Source organism: Ascidiella aspersa, chromosome 1 (assembly GCF_963924565.1).
Source record: "Ascidiella aspersa chromosome 1, kaAscAspe10.2, whole genome shotgun sequence".
Lineage (NCBI taxonomy): Eukaryota > Metazoa > Chordata > Ascidiacea > Phlebobranchia > Ascidiidae > Ascidiella > Ascidiella aspersa.
In genome coordinates, this window is record NC_139447.1 from 881,690 (window position 1) to 899,727 (window position 18,038).

Sequence of the window (18,038 nt, forward strand, 5' to 3'; positions counted from 1 at the left end):
GCTTGATGTGGTTATGAACCGTGGTAAACATTCTAGTGGCATTGAACCTAAAGCTAATGTCCAACAAATATATATTTCACATTTCTTTAGAATAACTCCTTAAACTTATTGTTTTAACGCCCCTTTGTTTTTCACACTATTAGAAAAACATCTCACCTTTTCTAAACCTCGCTACTTACAAATACATTGCTAAACAAACAGAGCCTCTACTTTAAAGACCGTTCTAAACCTAGTAGAGCTTTAAAGGAATATTTGGTGCGGTTCTCCACTATTTTCGTACAGAACGCCTTTATTGCATCCATTTAAAGTAAACCATTTTATGTTTACCCGAAAATTCCTTGCATTCTGCTCGATACCTTCTAATATTTAAGCGGCGTCACATTAAAGTCAGCCTCCCTGTGAAGCGAGCGCAACTTTGTATCGCGATTCATGTTTTCCCAACACAAACAACTTCGCATATTTCGCCGCCAGCTGCTGAACCGGCCAAAAAATCTGGCCGTTTAAAAGCCCATAATTTAAAGCTACTTTTTAGTTCCGTGTTGCCACAAAATTGTGAAATTAAAGTTCTGGTTAAACTCGTAACGTCGGTATAAACAGAAATGTTTAATAATAGCACAAAATCAGTCCAAAAAAGGTTCGGTCCTCATTTTGGTCACCTATTTAGGCCACTTTGTGGACTGAATACATTAAATTGTAGGGAGAAGCTTTCAGTTACCTCAGTCTGCTGTTTAGCGTTTAAAGACGAGCAGACTTAAGCATGTTATCTTTATAACGTTCGTAAACATCAACAGAGTTATAGGCGCATACATCCAGCGTTGTAAAATCGATAATCGTGGTGTTATTTTGAACGGTGAGCTGTGTTAAGGCAAGCGTTTAACAATCTAAAACTTGTTGTTCTTAATAGATCTACTAATCCGGGCGGGCAACAGTCACATAATAAATCACAAAAACTAGATTTTTTAAATTGAGAAGATCAGAATGCTTTCTACTGCTCATTTAAACTTAAGTTCTGTTATTTTAATTTTAACGAAATTGTATGTTGCTCATTTTTAACCGGCTGTGACTCCCAGTACAATTTAAAACATGTACCAAAGTGCAAATCTAAAATATACCAATCCTATAAATTAATCGTAGACGCAACAAAAATATCAAACGGAATTTTTACTAAACGTTATCTCACAACAATCCGCAAAATACATTTTATATTTTAAAAATCAAAGGCAAACCTTTTTAAAAACTGCCTAAAAAACGACCGAAAAATTTCTCATACAATAACTTGCACAAATCTTTAAATATTATTTTACAGAAATATCGAAAAAATGAACCTTTTTTTACTATCGAAAATTTTCGAAAAAAAAAAGACTCGAAACTCGTGCTAAGGCGATTTTCTTACTTTTCATTAATTTGAATCCACCTTAAAAGTTAATCTTAAAAGTGAAACGTATTCCACCTTACGCCGGCTCAAACCACAAGCGCTTCTCTCCAGACCCAACCTCACAATACAACTTCTCAAACCAACGCCCTGCTCTTATATAAGCGTATGTGGGAGAAAAAAGCGACGCGTTATGTCGCAACAATGGGTGGCCCGCGACCCGCGGGGGGAATCGCACGAACTGGGGGTAAGTGTGACGTCATTGGGGGGCAAGGCGCGTGGATGTTATGTTAAACTTCTGACTTTTGTTGGATGTAGGAGTGTAAGGACCACCTGTGCGAACAAGATGCAACGTTAAAAGTGTCAGAACACAACTTGTGTTTGGCTTACAGAGGCTTTCGTTTCAACTTCTCGCTATTTACAAACTAACTAGATACAAAAATCTTTAGCGCCCTTTATCGGCCAGCAATCCTACAGGCGGCAAATCGCTTTTCACCAGTGTACTTGTGCTTTTTTGGCAGGTCGAAAAACAAGATTTTAACAACGCTGGTCGCTGCGGTGTATTTTTTGTTCCGTTTAAACGACCGTTTGGAATCAGCATGGATGCGTCTTTTACAACACTTCGGCATATTTTGATGATTATTGTAAAAAGTCCCGTGTGCTAATGAATAGAATGTAACCTCAGCATGTAACTTGCCATTTGATAAAAGTGAAATACAATTTTCCTGATACCAGTTGGGAGCCTTTATTTTATCCAGTTTGCATAGTCTCCTTCCATTTTACAGCTTTTTGTTGAATTCTGGCTGGTCCTAAGGTTAGTAGAAAAGCCTATTATAAAAAGACGAAGAGTAGTTTTTCTCGACTAGCTTTAAAGTAAGTATTTACAACACTAAGGCGTGTTTTGACCAGTTCACATTAATTGACCTGAGAAGCTTTTTTATTGTGGCTTAAAAACAAAAAAATCGGTCAATTTGTGGTTCCAAAATGTGACCGAGTCTCGCACTTTTACTTGCACAACCTACAAATTATTTTTAAGGAAAGAATAAAACGCAGAATAATCTTCAATTTGCGAATGAAAGATTCTTATAGGCCTAGAGGTCTTTAAAGCGGCTTTTTCAACTAGCTAAAATTTTTATACATATTATAAATAGAAATATATATATTTAAAAAGAACCCAAAGATTTCTTTAAAGTGGCGAAATAGAAAAGGACACAGTAAACTGTATAGGGTGCCTAAATATTTGCTTTTACCAAATGCTTCAAGTATATTTGGCGTTGTATGTTACGTGCTGAGTGTGGGATTATGTGGATTAGTGGGTTTCCACTAAGGCGAGATGTTTTGGTAAATTTTTGTCAACTTGCGTCAATGTTTGCGGGTCAACAACAGATCAATGGCTTCGACTGTGACAAACTGTGACAAACTGTGACAAACCTGTTTAACTGTATTTAGGCAACAGGTGCGAACTTTTATTTAATTTAAATGCGATACGATTTTTAGGTTTAGTTTTAATATTCGTACACATCACACTGTCATATAATCAATGTTAAAACACTATGCTGTTTCTGATACCAGCAAAACACACAATTTATGGTGTCTGACCTGAATTGCATTTTCTAGAGTATTCTGCTGCTTTTCTAGAGTATTCTGCTGTTACTGATCAGGAATTAAGGTCGACATTTATCTTGCAAGGGTCAAGGTGATTTCCATTATACACATATTCAGTGCAACACTGTTTTTAATATTGTAGAAAACCATTTTTTAATTTCTATAAAATTATGGTTGGCGGTCAACTTTGACACTTTTTTACATTCAAAATACAAAACTAAATAAAACAGTACACTCCAAATAGTGGAACAAACCATTTACGAACAAACCAAAAGTTATTGGTCTCAATAAATGTTCCGTATTTAATGTTATTTTATTCGGTAATCGTTAAGCTAATGTTTTGTATTTCAAAAAGCTTTAAAACAATACACAGTCCACCATGAATTGAATTGTTTTACTGTGTGAATTTAATTTACTAGAAAATAAATAGAAATGGAGATGAAATAAAATAGGTAAGAATCAGTGGTTTTTCGTTCTTAGTTTGTTTTGCTTGTGTTCTTGCAACCGGGAAACTAACTTCGCATTACATCCGGTAAAAAGGGGTTACGGTAATTCACCCCAGGGTAGCACTTCCCAAGCGGTTGTTTACCCACCCTTACCCCACACCCGCAGAAACACACCCATGTTTTGGAAAAAGTCGTGTTTCTTGGCCGATTTTTAAACTTATTTTTCAAAATTTCGTGAAATTTAAAACCGTTTTGTTACTAGGGTCAGGGGCGTGTCGGTAATTATTAGGGGTAAATAGGAAAGTTCTAGGTTCATAATGCACCGTTGAGCTAAACACACTTAAACTAAACATCATGAGTTTCTTGGCGATTTTGTGAAAAGTTTAAGGTGTACATCAAAGTTTTTTAGCCTCACTCAAAAAAAAATGCCGCCCCACAGTTCATAATAAACCGTACAACCATAACTCCATATTTACTAAGGCAAGGTAGGAAGGTGAATAACGTAATATTTCCCGTCCTATAATCCAGAGCGCCGCAACCCATGTTTGCCGATGTATTTATTGACGGTTGGCTTATATGTTATTTGTGACGTGAATCCATCAATTAGCTTACGTGACTCTGTGGCACCTCTAGCGGCTGTAATATATCGCCTGGTAAGTTATTCCAGGATTGATGTTCCGTCTTTTGTTTCAAGTTTTTGTGCGATGTAGATGCATAACGCCACGCCAGGTCTTTAATTATTTTAGTTTCAATTCCTTTTACCGCTTGTAAAAGTGGCTTTAAATCCGATAAATTGACAATTCTATCTCTTATCTGCTGCTTTAAACGAACTGGACCCGGGCATTTTATTATTCTTTCTCAAGTCAATTTTTAACTACAATTTATGAACTATCGTGTTATTACCATGGCCTAAACATTTTTTTCAAATTTGCAGATTTTGTTTGTTAGCTCCGTATACTCTAACAAATTAAATGAAGACTTGATGTTCGCCGAAAAAAAATGTCTAACTTACGCGCAACAAAAATACGCACCAATAAATTTGTTTTTGCTTGACAATATGGACATAGTAAAAATCACTTATCAACATTGTCATTTCACGTTAATGTTTTACTGAAAAATCAACCAGGTTTCAGCTAAGTTATAGGATTCAATCTTTCCCATAAAGACCATTATTCCCCAGGCTTGCAATTTCAGGATTTATTTGTATGATGTAAACACTTGGTAAGCACAAAAATCCCGTTATATTAAACAGATACGCAAATCGTTGTAAAACATCTTTAAATTTCTTAAAATTCCACAACGATACGTGTCAGGTGATCAAAAATCTCCATATTTCTTACCGCCCAATAAGCAGCACATTTTCAACTAAACTGACAAAACGCTTTGTTGGAAGGAAGTTGCTCAAGAGCTTGATTTAATTGCCTGGTAAAAAGTTCTTAAACGTCATACAATCAGCTCCAATTAATTGCGTTTTGCGGTAAGTTTGACAGAAGTACGACCATAGCACAGGTGCTCTAAACATTGCAAAGATTACTTGTAAGTCTATTATGAAAAAATAAGACATCTGTAAATTGTGCGGTTCGATCAAAAGGCTTACTTGTTGGTTTAATGCAGGGGTCACCACACTTGTTTCAAAAATTAGAGCACCTTAATATAAATCAAGTCAATTGCGAAAATAACTAAAGTTCAAGTCAAGTCATTCTGTCCTAAATAACTAAGTCGAGCCAAGGTATTTGAAAACAGTGAACTAAGTGCACTTAAGTTAAATCAGAGGCTTACGTCATTAGAACACTGATTACTGTAAAAATTAAAGATCGCGGGCCGTATATAAAAGTTTTATTTTAAACTTATTTGACATTATTAGGCGAAAATAATATTTAAGTATTTTCCGAACTATAAAAATACCTTTATGAAATCGCCGTTTAGTTTACAATTTTAGCAAACTTTATCTCGGTTGTGTACGTAAAACTTTTTTGTTAATAAACTTGAATAACTTTTTGGGGGGTAAATAAGAAAATATGCTGCGGCGGTGTAATTTAAATCGGCCGGATGTTGTTTGGTGGCTTCTAGTTTAAATTATAAATGTACACGACACACAAAAGACATAAAATTAACCTTGTACATCGGCGTACTTTACAAATATATATGGTTCAAAATAACTTACGGGTAAAAATATGAGTCAAAAAACACCTACAATCCTACATTCTGTTGTCGAATACCTCTTTGCATATTTAAATATTTTCCAAAACGAGTAAAAAATAATGCATTTTACATCAGCTTATAAACAAACAAAATAAAATAATGCCAAAATAATCACACAAAAGTGCGTTAAACAGTTGGTAATCACGCTTTGATGGGTATTATATAAAGCTGGATGAAATTTCCTGGGTAAACTTATCTTTTTTAACTGTTTAACGGGTAAGATATAAAATGTTGTGGAAGTTAGCAAAAATATGTGGAACGACAAAAACTCTTTGTAGAATAAATAAAACATTAATTTCTCACAGAATTTTAAACGACGCCAAAGTTCTTATAAACAGGGACGAATTTTCAAGATGACGTCACAAGGATCAGGCTTTAGGGGGTGCTTTCGAGGGGATAATTTCTTTGGGGATCAAGTTTTAGGGGAGGATTTTTTATCAAGTTTTAGGGGGTGTCTTTTGGGAGGTTATTTCTTGGGGGGATTCAGTTTTAGGGGGTAAGTTTGGGAGGGGGCTATTTCTTTGGTGGGTCCAGGTTCCCGGGGTTTAGCATACCGAGCCACTTGGCTTTATACGAGCCCAGAGCTAATCTTCCATCGCTCAGTTCAGTTGCTTGCGCCAAACCATCGGTGAGTTGGCCTGTTGTGTCGTACAAGCTCTGCAGCACCTCGCCATCCTCGCTCATCTCGAACACTGCGTTGAACTTGCTCTGCAGAGTTCTACACACAAATACAAGTCGATGCTGTGACGTGGATCAATATACGCAGGGCTCGAAATTTTTCGGGGTTTGTTCCGATACTTAAAATGTTTGAAACAAGGACCGATCGGATAAAAAACATCATTTCGGGGCGATTTGTACGAATTTTCGAGAGTTGTTATCCAATACGCAATAAAACAGAGTTGGTTAATTGGATTATTTGTTGTTAAAGTGCATATGTTGAGAGAACGATGAAAACATTTGAAAGAGAGTTGCGGCCAGTTAACATGATTTTAAAACGCAGCACGATCCAAGCCAGCCTATTCGTTAAAAGGTAAAAAATTGAATTGAGGCTTACAAAAACGTCACATGTTAGATTGCAACATTGCGAACATTAAGGTGTTCTTGTTGCATTATATGGATTTATTTTGGTTGTTGTTACAAGACTTAACAAAATTAAGAAAGCATAAAGCAATTAATAATACGTGCTGGTAAAATTTTAATTAGACCAAAAAACACCAAAATATTAACAGTTTAGTGTTAAATCGCCAACGATGCAACCTGGTATCGACCGGGTAACATTACCACGCCACGATACAATATGTGGCCCACATTATCCGACATTCAAGGCACAATCTGCGACCAAGTGTTGCTACCCACCCTAGAAGTTGGTTAGAACTGAATAATCCCGCCACGGTTTGCCTCAGAGCAGGGTAACTCGCCATTATGACGTTGGCGTACGAGCGGGGAACCGAACCGGCGACCCAAAGACTTCCGCGGCGCGAAGGTCGGATGTTGTCGATTGAAACTGGGAAAGAATTGAAGGGTTTAAGCACTGTACGATTCTATCAAATTGAAGCTATATTCGAAATTGCATGTAATATTTTTGAGGATAAAACAAAATCAATACCACAGTAAAATCAAAATGTGCATTTAAATTACAAAAAAAACTCTCAAAATTAGTTCTAATACAAACTACTTATACAAGTTATTAATTGATTTATTTTATCTAGACAATTTGTTTTAGCTGCTTACTTATATAATTGTTAAATTAAAAAGTTGAAACTTACTGACAACTTTTAAGGGTTCACGCACCGTATTAAACTAAGCCTTTAAACCAGTTATTTTAAGTGTATTTTACTAAACGTTTAAAACGCCATCAAACATCAGTAAACAGTCACCTGTGAACCTCACAAGCTTCCCGGCTTCCCACGTTTTTGTGTCGTAGAAAGTAACTTTGTTGTGCAAGGTTTCCGAAACTATAAGCTTGCTATCATCCGTCGTAAGCTGGACACCGTTGGGAAAGCATAAATCGGATACGACCGCGGTAAGTTTGCCGCTCTCAAGGTCAAGCTCAATGATACGTCCGTCACAAATACCTACCGATCAAAACAACGAACGAAAACTAATTAAACAACGATAGTTACGTGTTTAATTAAAATACCTGTCTTTATGTAATGTACAGTAAATGTTACCGTAATTGTCACGTCTTTAAAGCCAGTCCCTTTTCAAAGCGGCATTTTAAATGCACTTTAGCTAAAAAACTGTAAAAAGTCTCCTAAAACAATCGTGAAAATAATGGACGTATTCAACATTGGCAACTTCACTCGGTCATAGCGGCTTGAACTGACCAAGTTGTGATCTCACCTGTAAGTCCGATATTGAGCATTTCTGCCATTGAATATGAACTTGAAGCGTCGGTAAAGTACAGCTTCTTGAGGTCAGAGGTCAAGCAAAGGTCATCGGGGAACTTGAGGCCAGGGGTCACCGCGTCGATCGCGACCAGCGTAACCAATTCTGACGTCACAATGTTGACCTTTAGCACTCCGTAGTAGGCGTCGGCGAAGTACAACCAATCACCGTGAAGACGCATTCCTAAAAGACACGTGATTGGTTGGTTTAAATCGAGCACCTTCCGCCGTTTCTTCCGCTAATTATTAAGCTATCGTGAAAAAATATTGAAAAGTGTTTTTTATGTTTAAACACGAAAATTTTCTCAACTTCGTTACAATTTGAATTTTGCAAGCTCTTAAAAGTGTCGTCGTTTCGATATTACACATAATTAGGCAAAAGCTTACTATAAAGGATAACTTCACTCGAATGTTGGAATTAACAACAATGATATAGGCCGAGCTTTTCCTATATTCAACAGGAGATTGGACCGCGTTAAGAATTAAAAGAAAAAAAATGTTTTATTAAAATCCAAATAGTTAATTTTGAAAAGACCTTCATAAATACACTTTAAAGTGTTTTTACCCAGAGGTCTTCCGTAAGTAAAGTTGTGCGCTCTAGCGCCACCCTCTGGAATCTTGATCCTTATTATAGTTGTGACGTCACCATCCCCGATGACCCCCTGTTTTGAGGGGGCAATCTTAACGATCCTTCCATCGGCCAACCCGGTGTAAAGATTTCCCTCAGAATCTTCCTCGATTGATTCTGGGCCGGAGAGCTTGGTGATCCTGCAAATATTCAGTTCAAAGTATCACTTGGAATTATGGATACCCGATCCTTTAAAACAAAAGAATCGCAAATCAATGACGTCATTACTGAGCCAAAATAAACAAAATCAATTTTATTAAAATGTTTAAAGATTATTTTTCGCAGGTTTATAACTTGTTAAACCTGTTTAAACTTGTTAAACCTGTTATCTTTTTCTATATTATACTCAATATTGGTTATTTTGTGTCTTTTCTGCAATAAATGCCTAAAATCCTAACGACACAGCTGACTTGAAGTTTTTCCCCTTCGCTGTGGTCGGCCATGTTAAGGATGCAGTTTAATTTTATGTTTGACAGTCACTCACTTTTCTGCTTATCCTTTTGCGTGGCAAATAAAACTTACTTACTTTGTGTTAATCAGTTACTACCCACTTATTTCTGATAAGTTCACTTTTAAGGTAGAAAATAGCTACATAGGGTGGAGAATCATGACTAAAATACCTATATTAATTTGGTATCAGATAGGCACCGATACCATAGTATTATGTAGGGTACGTGTTGTTATTTCTTGGTATTATTCGAACTTAATGTTTTACCAAACTTATTGACAGCAGCAGCATTATTCAAAAGTGAACAAACGAAGCTCGATTGTGCGTTTAGCAAGGTCCGCAATTTTAGCATTGCGCAAAGTTTGACGCATCATTTAAAAAGTCACGCATTGCAGGGATTGTGTTACGCCATAATAATTAGCTGACACAGCAAAGCTGCGTGAAACGTCTATGACGCGACAGTCAGCTTCTCGCGCTCACGCTTTCTTATTTACATTTCGAACGAGGCACGTTTTGTTGAGCTGTCTTGTAGTTGGTGGGGTCAATCAAATCAGCAAAATAAAATCTAATAAAACCTTAATACTATACGGAACAATCCTCATTTAGTTTTGTGCTTTGGTAAGTATGATGTTCACACGAGCACATGTTTTAAAAAATATTTTGGAGCTCAGCCTATACTTTTGAAACACTGAATGGCAGCAGCTAACCTACTACTCACTTAACCTACTACTTGGTTCAGTTAGCCTACTGGTTGGTCATATTAGGTTGGATGTAAGTTTAGAAATGTCTACAAACAGAAATCAAAAACAAATCATTAACCGACCACTGTTGGCTCTAACTTGCTAACTGTATTTCACCATATTATGCACGTATTTGCCTGTTTAAGCAACACTGATGTACACGTTTGTTCAACAACATCTGGTAGATGATGATGTTAAAATGCCAATCAATCAACACACTCAACTTTTATAAACCTGTTTTATAGACAGCTAACCTTTCAGCTAAGTATTTAGTTTAAAAATGTGAAAATAACTTAACTCTAGCACAACGGAATACTTACTTGATTCCATTTGCAAGTCGTTCGTTTTTGGTGAAAACTCCGCTCAGTTCAATCACAGGCGAAATCTCTTCAATGGTGAGAGCTGTTATCGGTGACCTATAGTAACCTTGCAGCACAACAGCAACAAGAACGAACAGCAAAGCTAGAAAAAGCTGGCCAAACATTCGGTTCGAGTATGGGTCTTGGTCATCAGCAACTTGCCTACTTACAACTGGCTGCTTGTGTTCACTTTTAGGCCTGCGTTTTCCCATTTTTGTAACCCGAGATCTTCCTGACTGACTAACTAACTGGCTGCTGTAGCATCGCACGTTTGCTGCTAGCAGGTCGTTAAATAAGGCTTCATTGTTTGAACTCGTGTCATTCTGTCAATATTTGCAGCAGGCAAGTTGACAGAGTGACTAGATTGGGTTGCTGGGTCCTGTAGGATAAAGCTAAACTATAGCTTTGTTACATTTACTAAGAAAAGCATAAACAAGATTTCTAATTTGTTTTTGTTACTTCACTGGTAACGCATGTAGACCAACTTTACATTGGCAAATAAAATAATTTGCGCTGCTAAAGTTGTCGAAACAAGGAAATTACGAATTTACCCTGAAGCTTAAAACTAGAATATACTTTAAAATCATTTTGCTGGGAATATATGAGAGCATGTTTCAAAACCTTTGATAAACCAAAACTTCAAAATGTATTTATTTTCAAACGGAATGCGGCTTCACCAGCAGCGCCTTTGGATTGTTAAACACTCGTCGCGGATGACCGAGCTTCGTCCAACCGTGACAAACTGACCACCGTCCTGTTTTAATTTTTGCTCAGAAACGCCAATTTCAGCGAAATTTTCAGATTCAGTTTATTCAACAGACATAAAACTCTTTCTTACAACTATTTATCACTTGGAGCAGCAGTCAACATACTTTGGTTCTTTTCGACAAGCGGTATATAGAGGTTAATATAATCAGTTATTAACGGAAATGTTTGTCCTACGAAAATGTAAACTTACTTTTCACAAAAAATTTAACTGAACAAAAATTTGATTTAGTCTTTCTATATTTTATTGTTTTGTATGTTTGTTTTAGAACCGTTTTAAGTTTCTGTTATATTTAAAATGTTTTTTTCTTTTTCTATTTGACATGTTTAAATTATTTTTGGTGACCATTTGTAGGTTATTGCTGCTAAATTGTTGCACAGAAATCTTTAAAATAACCAAATACATGTTTATATAAATAGACTGACATACTGCCATTGGGCGCTAGGCAAAAAAGTATTGTATATGGATATAGTATCGTTAAAATGCACATATCTTTTCACGAGAAAATTTAATTTATCGGGACGCCATTCCAGAGTGTTCGGCGACACACAACATCTTTAAGCATTCTTTATTAAAAACAAACTAAAAAACATTACAACTGGTCCGTCGCTGATGGCTGAAATAACAAACATCTGCATTTCGAGCGTTGCATTAAACTGAATTTAGCTTCCACCTTATATGCGTTGTGCTTGAGGCTGGTGTAACACGTGCACGCCTGTTTAAAGTTTTTCTGGCAACTGCTCGACTCGTGTATGTACGATTTTCACCTCACGATTTGCTTTTATTTAAAAAAAACAAAACACAACAAAAAATGTAATGCATTGCGGTTGGAGACTTAAATAATTTACCGCGCTACTCAACTAGGGATGTCCGATAATTAGAATCGGAATCGATAGCTAGTTTCAAGTTGTAGTACCGCTACTCGTCCGATACCAGAGTGGTATCGGTGCCGATTCGATACCAAATAAATTCTGGCAATTGTGGGCAGTTGGAAAAAATCATCTACGTTCGACGCTCATGCTATATTTATAATAAAACTAAGTACAAAACTTAGTTAACCGAAAATCAGTTTGTTTATATGTTACAGAAAGATAAATATATTTCGCTATAAATCATCATCGTTTGTTTTCACCAAACGGATTCAGGCAGATTTTGTTATACGAAAGAATACTTTGATTATATTTACAATATTAAGATTTTCCACATTGTTTATTTCCAGTGTGAGTTTTTTCATGACTTTTAAGACCCCATGCCCGACTAAAACATTTCCCACAGTCGTTACATTTGTAGGATTTTTCTCCTGTGTGTATTCTTACATGTCTTTGAAGAGTTCCTGCCTGGATAAAAGATTTTCCACAAAATTTACATTGGTAAGGTTTTTCCCCAGTGTGAATTCTTTCATGAACTTTAAGATTGCTAATCTGATTAAATGACTTTTCACATACTTTACATTCGTTTGGTTTTTCCCCTGTGTGAGTACGTTTGTGAATTTTAAGGTTTGACGACGTCACGAAAGACTTTCCACAATCTGTGCAAATGAAGGTTTTTTCTTTAGTGTGAATTCGCACGTGGCTTTCAAGATTATTTTTTTTTCCAAACAGCTTTTCACAAAACTTACATTTGTGTTTCTTGAAGTGAACCATGGACAAATGATTATTGAGCAAATGACGCTTTTTGAACAACTTTTCACAAACGTGACATCGAAATTCTACGTGGTTTTTGCGATTCAGTTTTCTTTTTCTAGTTGTAACATCTTTGTTTTTACCCTTTTGCTCTTTGTTTATTTGTTCCAAGTTACTTTGTTGTTTAATTTTTACTGTTGTAAGGTTCTTTATTTTGTCTTTCTTCTGTTTCTGGATTTCATTACAGTCTTCCACTCCTTCACAATCGGACTCTTCACTTGCAGGTTGATCATGAGAAAATCCATCATCGCTCTCTTTTTTTAAGTTTATCTTTATTAAATTGCTGTTGTGGTTTGACATGTTGTTTTACTCCTGAAACATAAACCTCTTACTTTGATTATTGCAATCTCAAGTATACCGCACAATTATAACGGTCGACCCAACATGCTAAATAGCGTTTAAACAAACATTGTAATTTGGGATGACCAATAATATCAGACGGCCAAAACCTGGTTGCAAGTGGGAGTATGTCGTTTTGGTACCAAATTGATTCATGTACAGCCTTTTATGCAATAAAAGTAGGTTTCCAAACTCAAAAGCAATTTCGTCTTGACAACAATTTACCATTAACTTATAAATTTGATCTTATTTGACAGTTATGACGTCATTTAACCCTATATTATAAGTAGCAAACATTTTCACAATGGTTCAGCACTTATTTTAGTTCCTATTAACTGATTTCTCTTTTTCATTTACTTGGTGGGTGATGGAAGGGCCTACAAGTAATACTACCTCCTCAAGTTAGTTGAACTATATTTTCAATATTAACGAACTGTTTCATAATATTAACTGGCGGGTCCGCTATACAAACAAAACGTTTACCAAATATCAACCTGGATTCCGTGGTATATGATATTACATACACATATTTTCCTGTCGCTTTAAAATAACATTTTCCTTCCATCTTTAGCTGCCCAGATATTTAATGATTGATTTTTATTACGGGATAAAACCTAGAGTTTGGTCCACAATGTTACTTGATTTCAAACCGACAATAAATTACAAACATTTTCCCAAGAAATAATTTCCTTTCAATGAACGTTTGCCGTATCTATAAGTACTGACTGATATAAACCTTTTGTAGTGCGAAGGTAAATGCAGTGATATTGTACAAATGCAATCAGTCGATCTATGTTGGCTCGCCAAACCCTGAAGCTACATTTCCTACAGTTTTGTGCAGCAGTACGCATAAAAACACCTTACTAACATTTAGCGTAAACGCTATGTACTAAGTCTACAGAAGCTACCTTATCGAAGGCTACCTTGTGTGTCATCATGATCCGTGATAATGTACAGCAGCAATAGCCAGCCAGTCTAAGTTGACTCGCCACATACTGAGGTTTATTTCCTCTCCTGCGCGGCGAAAGAGTTAATAGAGCGTGAAAGCGCTTCGGTTAGTCGCGATTCAGTCACAAAAGCAGCTCACGAGGCGCATTGTTTGTTGGAACTTAGGCTAGACATGAACAACAGGTATGCGTAACCAGTCGATCTAAGGTGGCTGGCTACTCTCTAAATTCCCATTAGGGACCATATTTCTAATCTTTTGCAACAGATTGTAGCAATGTTTTTATCCGAAATAAACAATCAAGTGTTTACTTTTTAGAGTGAATAAAGTAAATATGCGAAATGCGGCGTAAGAATTGCAGAATGTCTAAAGTTATTCGCTTTTGGAAAGGCCGATTCGTGAAATTCTTGTAATTTCCTAACCTGCGAAACAAATGCGTGTTACATTATTTCCGCATAAAAAAATCTTCATTTTCCAGTAAGTATTGTAATAAAAGATGCTGTAGGTACGCCAAATACTTGCATTGTTGAAGTTCTACTATTTATAATGTTCTGGGAAAGTTGTTAGTTTGCATTACAGCTGCTGAGAAGCCAGCCAGTAATCCACGCCTACACATTTGATCGTTCGTTGCTTCGCATAATCGTTTTATATTACCTATTCCGATATATCTAAGACTACTTGATATACAACGTGAACATACAGAGCATAATATGTTTAATATAGGGAGCATTTTTAACGTAGAGACGAATCTAAAAAGTAACTACGGTTTGCAGCCCGGTTATACATCAGTTCTCACACATTAGACCAGTGCAACTATTCAAAGTCCCCTAACTGAAAAAACAACCGTTTCCTCTTGTTCAAAACGCGTGGATGGTTGTAATTTCTCTCAGGTATATTCAACACCTAACCATGATATACAATTTAAAAACATTGATACAAGCAGCTTTAAAATTAATTTGAACGCAAAAAAGATGGAGGAAATCGGCATCAACTTATTAAAGGCATTTCGTTACGCTCCTGTATCATCTTCAGTTAATGTGCCGAGAAGTTGATTAAAAATCACTTATAAAAGCTGGGACGGATTGTAATCTTTTGTTGTTCCTAGTCGGATGGAATATTAATTATCACATCCAGGTGTTGAACAGGTACAGCGCTATTGAAAAGGTGTCAACGTTTTATTAGGGGCTAAAGTGTTGCATAGATAACGACTCAAGTATTTTGCACTTCGCCATTCAAAATTAAAATAAGTTCAATTCCGTCATCGCAGACTCGCCGAATCTGTCGATCAATGATGCAGCCTGTAGTGAGGTTCGAAGTCAAACTAAAACCGTTATCATTTGTAACGACTTCAAAAGGTTTACAGTTGTATAAGTCACTTGCGATATTTAAGTAAGTACTTTGTTCTGCATTAGCTATTTTATTCAAAGCTGTTTACACGCGACTGATCGAGTTGAAATTTAATTCGTTTTGTCAAATTGTTTTAAAGAAACTTTTAAATCAACCATCTCAGAAGGAAAAGCTTGCCACAGCTACAAACAACGTGGCGATGGTAACACATGAGATTTTTCGTTTTGCAACAATTTAGAAATTGGCTTTTTTGAACAAGTTGACTCCGAGTCCTAAGTGCGCATGCGCAGTAGCAAATTCGAAACTGGTAAGGTAGCAAACTATTTATTGTAACGGTGAAATATTTTCAAACCATATGTGTTTTGTTGATGATTAACATACACCTATGAGTCAGAACTAGATGATGGCAAATGAACCTGCCGAAACGTTTGCTAATAAAAGAATGAATCTTTTATCTATTATTTGGGCCACTCTCTTTCTACTGTTGATAATTTTAGTTTTCTAACTCAATGAATTATACCAAAATGCGACTGATTAAAACTGTGAATTGTTGTGTTGTAGCGAACCTACCGATGTGCATCCACGATCATCACAGCGTGCAGATCGCCTTTTTTCTTATTTCACTATTGCGCATTTATAAACGCTTGTTTGTGCTGTGCTAACCCTTTTTACCTTGACTTAACCATGTCGCAGCTAAGCAATAAAGCACCAACCGCTTTAGTGTGCTTTAATTCTAGTTTTAATGTAATTTAGATTCTATTCAAAATGCTAATTTGTGCAACAGCATTTTTATTTTCTCAATCATAACAAAGATTTTGAAATTATACTCTTTCGGTGTCACTGGCAACCACGGCTACGGAGTCGGTTAAAAACAACCCGAGTGTGACGCCTGCCAATTTTGTGCGATTTCGTCGAGTCCCTAGTCTGGTTCCCACTCTACAGCCTGTATTTCACCTACACTTAGGTAGTTAAAGCAAGATGAATATTAAGCAATCCACTCATAGGGCTTATAGAAAATATCCATAAGCTATTCCATCTAACAACTTGCAGTTTGCTGCCACTTTCGAAATTTGCATGCGCACACGTCGGACTCGGGTAGTTTTACCGGGTCTTACTCGAGCCCCGAGTCCGACTCCGCAGCCCTGCTGTGGTCTGCTTATTTACGAGGGATCTGACATATAATTTACGTAACTTGGGAGACGCCATTAAACCTGAAAAAAAGTTAAATTCTGGGCGCTGGACTAGGAATCTTACCACATTTTTTTCTGGGGATTTATATTGTTCATAACCATAATATTTGGTTTAGGGTGAGAGTTAGCGTTTTGGTGGGTCAAGTATTACGCCATGTTTATGCCTTCCTTTTTCAACTTTAACACCTTGTTTGTTGCTGTTAAAATAAATGTGTAACCCTGCTGACAAAAGTAACTGTCACAAACAAAATAATGTGCGCACTAATTTTGAATCTACTTTGACCTTAAAAGGTTAACCACCAGTTTCGCTTTTAGATTGGTTTCTCAGACGTCAAAAAAGCCCTGATTTAGCGCAGAAAACACACTCCACTTTCGGGGCATTGTGACGTAATAGGAACGGTTAGCCGTACCAAGTTTAACGTCCACAAATAAACCAAGGTTAAATACATCAGTAAGATAGTAGTTTGTGACACGAACACTGCAGATCGAACTGAAAATGTGAGCAAGCATTTATTTGGCGCTTATAGTGTTAATGATGTAACACTAATGTTAATGAAGTGGTATGTAAATGGTTGCGTTTTGTTACGTAATGTACCGTGCTCGTGCCCTAAAAATCAAATGGCGTTCCAAAACTGGGTTGCCGACCCCTGGTTTAAGGTCTATTGATTGGCGCTGGTCTAGAATTCTAACACAACGCACATTATTTGGGTTAGGGTGGGGGTGAGGGGTCAAGCAGTATTATATTTAGTATTTCACAATAATACCAACGATATATTATAATATGACATTAGCAACAAGCCTCACTAATCATTTTACTGTTGCAGGAAATCAATGTTTTAAATAAATATAAACGAATCACAGTAACCTGAAGAAAAATAATGAATAAGAATGCCTGATAAAGATTATGGTTACTTAGCTGGCATTTTATGGTTACTTAGCTGGCATTAAAAGTATAAATTTCCAAATAATTTTTAGTTATAATAACAAAATTACGATTTTATACATTACAAAAAACGCTGGTATATTAAAAAGAAACAGATTTACTAATAATATAATGGCACATCTAATTTTTTTGTCTTAATAAAAAAACAAGGGTGAAACAAGATAAATTTAACCTGAAAACGTCACTCCTCGTTTGGCAAATATTAACGTTATACTTCAATATCCAATCGATCTCATGTCTTCAAAAATAATGTAATATATTTGCCTGGACAAAGCATTTTTCACAAGTTTGACAATCATATCTCTTTTGCCCGATGTGAGTACTCTTGTCGTGTAAGATCCCTTGCCCAGCTAAAACATTTTCCACAGATTTTATTTGTAAGGTTTTCTGCAGAGTGAATTCGTTTGTGAATTGCTAGGTTTGTTGAGGTGGCGAAGGCCTTTCCACAAAATTTTACAGTCGTAAGCTTTTTCTGCAGAGTGGGTTAGGTTAAGTAAAACACTTTGCACTCATATGGTCTTTCTCCAGTGTGAATCCTATGATAAACTTTGAGAACTGATGTCCGCCTAACACTTTCCACAAACTTTAGATTTGTAAGGTCTTTTTCCCCCGGTGTGAATTCTTTCGTGTCCTTTCAA

The 18,038-nt window shown here is 36.4% G+C and overlaps 1 protein-coding gene across 1 annotated transcript; it reads right to left on the reverse strand.

The window, feature by feature from the left end:
* Positions 1-4,945: 4,945 nt before the first annotated feature.
* Positions 4,946-10,399, reverse strand: LOC146166427 (adipocyte plasma membrane-associated protein-like). Its single transcript, XM_083392618.1, has 6 exons — positions 10,149-10,399; positions 8,578-8,780; positions 7,969-8,196; positions 7,503-7,700; positions 6,982-7,129; positions 4,946-6,343 (listed from the first exon to the last, which is right to left on the reverse strand). Exons 1-6 carry the CDS (start codon positions 10,397-10,399, stop codon positions 6,139-6,141), a joined length of 1,233 nt encoding a protein of 410 aa, XP_083248744.1. The 3' UTR covers positions 4,946-6,138.
* Positions 10,400-18,038: the final 7,639 nt, after the last annotated feature.